General features: G+C 53.2%; 1 protein-coding gene across 1 annotated transcript in view; it reads left to right on the top strand.

The window, feature by feature from the left end:
- ALDH1L1 (aldehyde dehydrogenase 1 family member L1) overlaps nucleotides 1-8256 on the top strand; it is a 103998-nt gene that overhangs the window by 71842 nt on the left and 23900 nt on the right. The window contains exons 12-13 of the mRNA XM_044912678.1: nucleotides 3529-3692; nucleotides 4862-4932. Of these exons, the coding sequence (XP_044768613.1) occupies nucleotides 3529-3692; nucleotides 4862-4932 (235 nt within the window). The remainder of the gene's footprint in view (nucleotides 1-3528; nucleotides 3693-4861; nucleotides 4933-8256) is intronic.

Raw genomic sequence — 8256 nt, 5'->3', positions numbered from 1 at the left:
TGGCAAGAGCCGAGATGCCCTTCAACAGATGAATGGATAAAGAAGATATGGTCCATATATACAATGGAATATTACTCAGCCATCAGAAAAGATGAATACCCAACTTTTACATCAGCATGGATGGGACTGGAGGAGATCATGCTAAGTGAAATAAGTCAAGCAGAGAAAGTCAATTATCATATGGTTTCACTTATTTGTGGAACTTAAGGAATAACATGGAGGACATTAGGAGAAGGAAGGGAAAAATGGGCAGGGGGAATTGGAAGGAGAGATGAACCATGAGAGACTATGGACCTGAGAAACAAACAGGGTTTTAGAGGGGAGGGGGGAGGGGGGATTGGTTAGCCCGGTGATGGGTATTAAGGAGCGCATGTACTGCATGGAGCACTGGGTGTTATACGAAAACAATGGATCGTGGATCACTACATCAAAAACTAATGATGTATTGTATGGTGACTAACATAACATAATAAAATTAAAAAAAAAAAAAAAGAAAAGACTGGTGAACAAGCTGGTTTTAGGAATCTGGCTTTTGTGCTCTGGGTCCTGGGGAAGCTGTCCAGGCATACAGCCTGGTCATGATGTGGTCCAAATGTGCTTGTCATCTGGTGGGAGAGAGACCTCGTCTTGGCCTGGCAGTCAGAATGCCATTTTTTTCTATTCCAGAGGCCAGACACACCAGGATAGCCCCCAGCACAACGAACCAGAGAGGGGGTCCTGTATGGTTTTGAAATGGAAGAAATAGTGGGGTTTGGGGCAGACCAAGGTGCACCCAACCTGCCATAACTCAAGTTAGTTTCAAGACCCCTTGAAGAGCCCATCAATTTTAGGAAGCCATTGGCTTCCTAGAGCCCCCAGATTAGGCAAAACTGAAACGTGAAAGCCCAGGCTTACAGTGCTGAGCCTTCTGGCCCCAAAGCAGGGACTCTAATGGTAGATTGTGCTGGCCCAGAAGAGGTTTTGTTCCTTGAGGTGCTCTGCTGCCATCTAGTGGCACATGCCATAATAATACCACTAGCAACACAACAGTGAGGGGTTGGTCCCTGCGCAGCTCTAAGTAGAGACCTGGACTGCTTGGACACACATCTCAAGGCCAGGCCTGAGAGCTCCTAACAACCCGGTCCCTGCTTCATGCAGTCTCCCAGTCGCCATGGTGGAGGTATGCCCATTGCTGGCCCAGGAGGGAGCAGCCCCTCGTTCAATGAGGAAAACAGGACCACCATGGATAGATATTATGGAATACAGAATGCATTGTAGGGATAAGTTGGGAAGAAAGATCCAGAAAGGAATGTTAGAGAAAGTCACTAGACAGCTCCAAGAACCACTGAGGGACAGGATAGATCCTCTCAGGAACCTGGAGAGCCAGTGTCCCCAGCTGCCAGAGCAGGACCACCAAGAGCTGGTGGGAGAGTCTGTGGGAAGCTGTCACCTTGTGTTCAGACACTTCCTTACGTCCACAGCCAAGAATGTGGTGGTGGACCATGCTGCTGTTAGGGAGCCAGGGGGAAGCAAGGCTGAGCCTGCCTGGCACCCCACACTTGCCCTTCCTCACATCTATCCTGCAGACCTGTGAGGTGATGGAGGTTGCTTCCTCTGCTTCCCCCACTGGCACTTTCTGGGGGCAGGACTCTGGGAGGCAGAGCTGCAGCTTGACAAAGTTGACGGTAGAACAATCCCACTCAGTTCTCCTGGAAGAGCTTCCCAAATGGTGTGCTCGGGTGATAGTTACTTTAGGGATTTATGACATGGCCACATCACATGCACGTGACATTGTCTGGCAGAGTTGGAGGGATTTGGGGCTGATCAAGGAAAAAGATATGACCATGAGCAGTAGTAACACGCAATGGGCTTCATGGCATGGTTGCCCCCACAGGGGGAGACCCTCCAGAGATTGTAGTCAGGGGGTCCCTACTCAGAGTGGGAGGGGTGCGAGGGAACTCTCGGGACCAGGGGGTCAGGGAGGGGGCTCCCATGTCCCGGCACTGTTGCTCAGTAGCAGAACAGGAGTCTCTGGGTCAGAGGGCTGGGAAAGGCGGCAGTTAAAACTTCATGGTCCATCTCACCAATGGTAACAGCTGTCAAGTGAGGTTCCTGGAGGATGCAAAGCAACAAGGCTCTAAATGGCTAAAAGTCTGCTTGTTTGGACTATTTTAAAAATAACTGGATACATTAACGTGTATTCAGCAAGATTTTGAGCTGACAGGTCTCACCCTGCAATGAAGATGTGAACAACCTAGGGGCCAATACACAGAGGCCATCTTTGGCTTATTTATAATATAGATTTATGCCTTTGGCACATCTGTTTTTCTAGTTGATGAAACCCTAGGCCTTGAAATGCCACAACACAGTGTTTCCCTTATTTGGTCTAGAATAGTTCTCAAAAAGTGATTTACACCTTTGTTATTCTTAACTAGAGAATTACCTGGGTATATCACCATCTCTGAGGTAACAGTGTGGCTCTGCCACTAAATTGCTTGTGTCTGTTTGGTCCACTTTCACTCACCAGCCTTGTGGTGCATGCTGACTGTGTGCCCGGTGGGTGTAGGAGGTCCAGGAAGGAGCAGAAGACCAAATACTGTCCCAGCCCTCAGAGAGAGGCACATAGTACTAGAATACTTGTCTAAGAGGGTATCTATAATAGTCAGGCGAGGTTTGAAGAAAGAGGGAGGGTGCTAGGAGGACACTGCAGGGAGATATGATTGGTGTGGGATGAGGGTTGGCTTCCCAGAGAGTGTGAGTGTGTAATTGGGAGTTTAAGACATGCCATGGCTGTGTGCAGAGAGGAGCAGCTCAGCAGGCTTTGGCCCCAGACTCATCACTGGGCCAGAGCTCCCCCATGTACAAAATTGAGAGCTGCTCTAGATCTGTGGTCTCCACCTTCCCCTGCCCACCCTGCCCCCTGGGCACCCTGCTCCCTGAGCTCCCTGACATCAGGGAAGGGGGCAGAGTCCTAATTCCCAGGCTGCCCATAGCAGCATACCCACCAGAAGCATGGGAGGGCAGCTGGCTGTCAGAGTGCTCACACTTAAGGAGGGCTGTGTAGATGCACCTTCCCTTGAATCTCTCCCATCATCTCCCCCCAACTTCCCACAGATGTCATCTGTGGGGGCGCACTCCACTGGATCGGCTGGTGCTTGAAGCCAGACATGATTTCCCCTGGTTAAGGCTGTCCAAGACGGAGAGGGTGGCCTTTTGGAATGGTAACCTTCTTATTATAGAGGCAGAGGGACTGTTTTTGCAGGATTATTTGTAAGCATTATTATAAAGTAGTTAATCCATCAATATTTGAGAAAGGAAGAAAGGAAAAGAGAGGAGAGGAGAGAGGGACAGAAGGGCACCATTTCTCACACTCACCCAGCAAAGGAAACCTTACTGTCCCATCTCACAGATGGGGAAACTGAGGTGAGCACATCGGAGTGTGGCAGAGCTGGGAGTGCAGGGCCGGGCCCCTGATTCATTGAAGAAGGGCCTTGAAAGAGCAGGCAAGGCTGTTCCAGGCCTGAACCCATCTGCCTCCTGTCCCCACCCACCGCCTGGCCAGGTTGGCAGACCTCATGGAGCAGCATCAGGAAGAACTGGCCACCATCGAGGCTTTAGATGCAGGTGCTGTCTACACATTGGCTCTGAAGACCCATGTGGGCATGTCCATCCAGACATTCCGCTACTTCGCTGGCTGGTGTGACAAAATTCAGGTGAGGCTGAGGCTCCTGCCCACCAAGTGAGTTCACATAAACAGGCTGGGCCCAGCAGGAAACTCTGAGGGCAGTGCGTTAGGCTGCATGCTGCATAACAAACGAGCACAGCTTACTGGCTTAAAACAACCCCATTTATCAGCTCACATTTCTGTAGATGGGAAGTCCAGGCAGGCTGGGCTGGGTTCCATGCCAGGGTTTCACAAGGACAGTGTCAGGGTGTGCCCAGGCTGGGCTTTAGCTGGAGGCTTTGGGGAGACCCTGCCTGCAGGCCCATTCAGGTATTGGCAGAGATGCAGGACTGAAGCCCAGGTCCTTGCTGGCTGCTGGCCAGGGCTGCTCTCAGCTACTGCAGGCCTTGCTCTGGCCCTTGCCCCAGCCCTCCATCCCCTTGCCATTCTCAGGCTTGGCATTCCTCTGCCATGAACTGAAGAAAACTTTGCCTTTATGGGGGCTCCTCAGGTGGTTCTGGGGACACCTGCATCATCTCCCCTTCCTAAGGTCAACTGTGCCATTCCACATCTTTGCAGGAGTAGCTCACCATCTGCCAGATCCCAGGGATCAGAGTGTGACCATGGGAGCCATTTTCAGAGATTTGCCCGCCATAGGCAGTGATGGGACACCCACCAGCGAGGGTTTTGTGGGGTCTCTGCCAGATCTGGGCTTCACGCCATCGGCTTCACGCCCTCTGTCCTCTCCATGGGGCTGAGGGGTGCAGGTGTGATGGAAGGCCCACCTTCTGCTCCTGCTGCTGCTGCGTCTCTGCTGGCTGGAGCTGCCTGCCCCCCCCGGGGCCTCCTGGGCTAGCACGGCCTCCAGAGGCAACGTGGCCCCCCACTCCCCGCTTCCTTGCCTCAGTGTCAAAGCCAGAGGTCTTACCTGTACCAGGACCAACTTCCCACCTGAGGGCTGTGCCAGGCCCAGTGCAGCAGGCACCTTGCGCCTGTTGGCTGCCCAGTCCACCTCTATCTGGAGTCTTCAGATGCCCCTGTCATACATAATCTGGAAGGTTTGGGTCTCTTACCTGTCTGGTTCATGGGGGCTTCAGGACACAGACAAGACTCTGTTTAATTCTGAGCTCCAGGCACAGTCTGGCTGCCCAGGGGGAACGGGTGAGGAAACAATGGAGCCCCCTCCCAAGTGAACCCCCCACTCCGTGCTTCTTCCAGGGCTCCACCATCCCTATCAACCACGCCAGACCGAACCGCAACCTGACCTTGACCAGGAAGGAGCCTATCGGGTGAGTCATAGCACAGGGCGAAGATTCGCCACACGCTGGGTGCTTTTCAATGCTGTATGTTGTATGGGCGCTCATCCCCTTTCTGCATATCTATCCAATGTCTATCTGTTCACCAATTACTACAGGCCAGACACTTCAGGTGCTGGAGATACAGCAATGATCAGAACTGATGAGAATGCGTATCCTCAGGGGACTACATTCTAGCAAATAAAACAGCTTTGGCTTCCAAAGTACCTGCTCTGCGCCAGGCAGTTTTAATGACTTTACAAGTATGATTTTACTTAATCCCCTCAATAACCCTGTAGCAGTCAGGCTCGTAGAGGGTGCACCTGAAAAATTTTATCTGAGAAGAGTGTAATGATGAATGTGTGCATAAAAACAGAACTACAGCACCAAGGAACAGGAAAAAAATAATAAATAGGCAAAGGATAGGAACCAGTGCTCCACAGGAGAAAGACAAGTGTTCGCTCCACACAGAACAGACTAGGGGTTGGGGAAATGATTTACACCCAGCAGTGAGGGGCCTCGCCTCACCATCAGATGGCCCAATGGCCTAGGGAGAGAGAAGCCCCCTCATGCTGCCTGGGGGCAGCGGAGGGGGTCCCCCCTTGTGAAAGGCAGATTGGCAGTGACTGTTCAGTCCCCAAATGCACCCCTGCCACAAGGCCACAGCTATGGCAGCTCACTGACACCGGTGCGCCAGGAGACCAGCCCCAAGAGTGCTCACAGCAGCTGTGCTGGGGCCCTGACCGCAGAACCCAGCACAGCCCCTGCTGAGCTCTGCAGCATCCTTACCAGGGCATGGAGTGCAGCTGTGCGAAGGGGTGGGGCAGAGCTAGGGGGACCCCAGGGAACAGCTCCAAGAGAAACTTGCGTGAGGAAAGCACACTGAGGAATGTCCTCTAAAATCATCTAAAATGGGTCAGAGGCCCAGTGTGGTCAGCACCCAGCAGGCATTCCCACCTGCTCTGTGTCCCTTACGGTGTGGGGACACCGTGACCCACGAGCAGGGATCTCGCATCCCCATGGATGGTGGCCAGAGGCACTCCGTTTCCTGGAGAACGTGGGAGTGTTTCAGAAGGAGAATGGGTTCCAGTGTCATTTGGATCAGCAGAAATGAGCACAGATGAATGAACATGCCAGGTCCTGAAGGACGGGACTGCTGGTAAGGGAGGCTCCTGTCGGGAGAGTGGCTGTGGACACAGTAAACCCTGTCCTGTAGCCCACAGAGAGGGGCAAGGCTGGGGGGAGATGGCACGGACTCAGGGCAGCGGTGCCCACCCAGCCTTTCCCCCAGAGGACACGAGATGGAGGGAGTGCTCCAGGACAGCCCCCCACAACAAAGAACTACCCAGCCAAGGCGTCAGAGTGTGGAGTGAGAGTCCTGCAGGGCCAGAGTGCTGGGATCCCCTTCCTCTGGCGCAGGCTATGAGAGGGGCTGGGCAGGGGGACCAGGGCCCAGATGAACACTGGCTGCCAGTCACATGAGTCTGTAGGGTCGCTGATCATCCAGACGCCTCTCGGGGAGTGCGTCCTGTCAGACTGAGGAGGACACTGGTGCTGAGCCTCCCAGTGAGTTGGGGGAGCGGGGAGGTTTTCCCTATGTTGGCAGGTGTATGAGTCTGCTAGGGCCGTCATAACAAAGTACCGAAACAGGAGGCTCAAACAGCACACATTTACTGTCTCGGCATTCTGGGGCTGGAAGTTCCAGATTCAGGTGTCAGAGAGTTGGTTTCTTCTAAGGGTGTGAGGGAGAATCTGCTCCAGGCCTCTCCCCTAGCTTCTGGGGGTTTACCGGCAATCATTGGTGTTTCTCAATCTCTGCCCTCATGGTCACATGGTGTCCTCCTTCTGTGTGTCTATCTCTTCACATGGCCCTGTTTTTATAAAGGCATCAGTCGTTTTGGGTTAGGCACCCACCCTGTTCCAGTAAGGCCTCATCTTAACTAATTAATCTGGAATGTCCCTAATTCCAAATAAGGATGTTCTGGAATTAGGATTTCAACGCGTGAATTTTGGGGAGTACAGATAAGCCATGACAGTGGGACTTCCCTGATGTCTTTTTTTCTTGGAGCCCTTACAACCCTGATGACCTCACCCCCTTCCCTGGAAACACTCGCTGTGCTCCCTCAGCCGTCTCACCCTGCTGAGTGTACTGGGGGTGGGAGCGGCTTTCCTAACCCCTCAGTGCACCCCCATTGCTCCCAGAATGATGTGCCAGCCACCCCCAGTTTGTCCTGCCCTCAGCCTTTGTCCACACTCTTCCCCCTGCCTGGGTTTAGCTAAGAAGTCATCTTTTTGGGAAATGTTCCCATGGTGATGGTGATCATGAAAATGATGATGATGAAGAAAACAAGTCATGTAGCCCGTGCAAAGTTCTTGTGTGGACAGGCTCATTAATTGTCTGACACTGACGAAGATAGTGCACTGCATTTTACAGGAGTCAGGGGAAAGCAGGGCCACATGCCTACTAGGACCACATGTATCATCATTAGGCCCCTCAGGACAGTGGGGGGGTCTCCCCTTGAGGGATACACTGCTCAGCACAGGCTTTCTCTGGGGCCGAGGGGCACACTGACACTGGGTACCATCTCTTAATGCAAAGTAGGCAAGCCTATCGGGCCTCCCAGGCTGACTGCTTCCTTCTCTCCATGGGACTGACCCCTGGCCTCATGCCTAGGAAGACCCTCACCTGCTTCCTCCTATCCCACCATGTGATCCCAACCCTCTCCCATATGCTCTCAGACTGCCCGTGTGATCCTTGGCCTTCTCCCAGGCCCTGCCTGCTGTCACCTCCCCCCTGCCTGGTGTCATGCCCTACTCAACTATCCCTAGGCAGGTCTCAGAGCTCCCCTCAGAAACTTCCCAGCCAGCATGCCCTGCTGGGAAGAGGGGCTACTGCCAGATTGAACATACTGCCCCATCAGGGACTTTTGGAAAGGCAGGCATGAGCTATCTCTCAGGGGACTTTTGGCTCCATATCAGGAAGCCCAGAGTGGAGTGGGGTGGAGTGGAGTGAGCAGAGTGGAACAGAGTGGAGTGTTGTGGAGTGGAGTGGAGTGGGGTGGAGTGGGGTGGAGTGAGAAGAGTAGAACAGAGTGGAGTGTTGTGGAGTGGAGTGGGGTGGAGTGGGGTGGAGTGAGCAGAGTGGAACAGAGTGGAGTGTTGTGGAGTGGAGTGGGGTGGAGTGGGGTGGAGTGAGAAGAGTAGAACAGAGTGGAGTGTTGTGGGGTGGAGTGGGGTGGAGTGAGAAGAGTAGAACAGAGTGGAGTGTTGTGGAGTTGAGTGGGGTAGAGTGAAATGGAGTGAGAAGAGTAGAACAGA

The sequence above is a fragment of the Neomonachus schauinslandi genome, chromosome 1, assembly GCF_002201575.2.
Source record: "Neomonachus schauinslandi chromosome 1, ASM220157v2, whole genome shotgun sequence".
Classification (NCBI taxonomy): domain Eukaryota; kingdom Metazoa; phylum Chordata; class Mammalia; order Carnivora; family Phocidae; genus Neomonachus; species Neomonachus schauinslandi.
The sequence above is the reverse complement of the archived record's forward strand: the minus strand, read 5'-3'. Positions and strand labels throughout refer to the sequence as shown.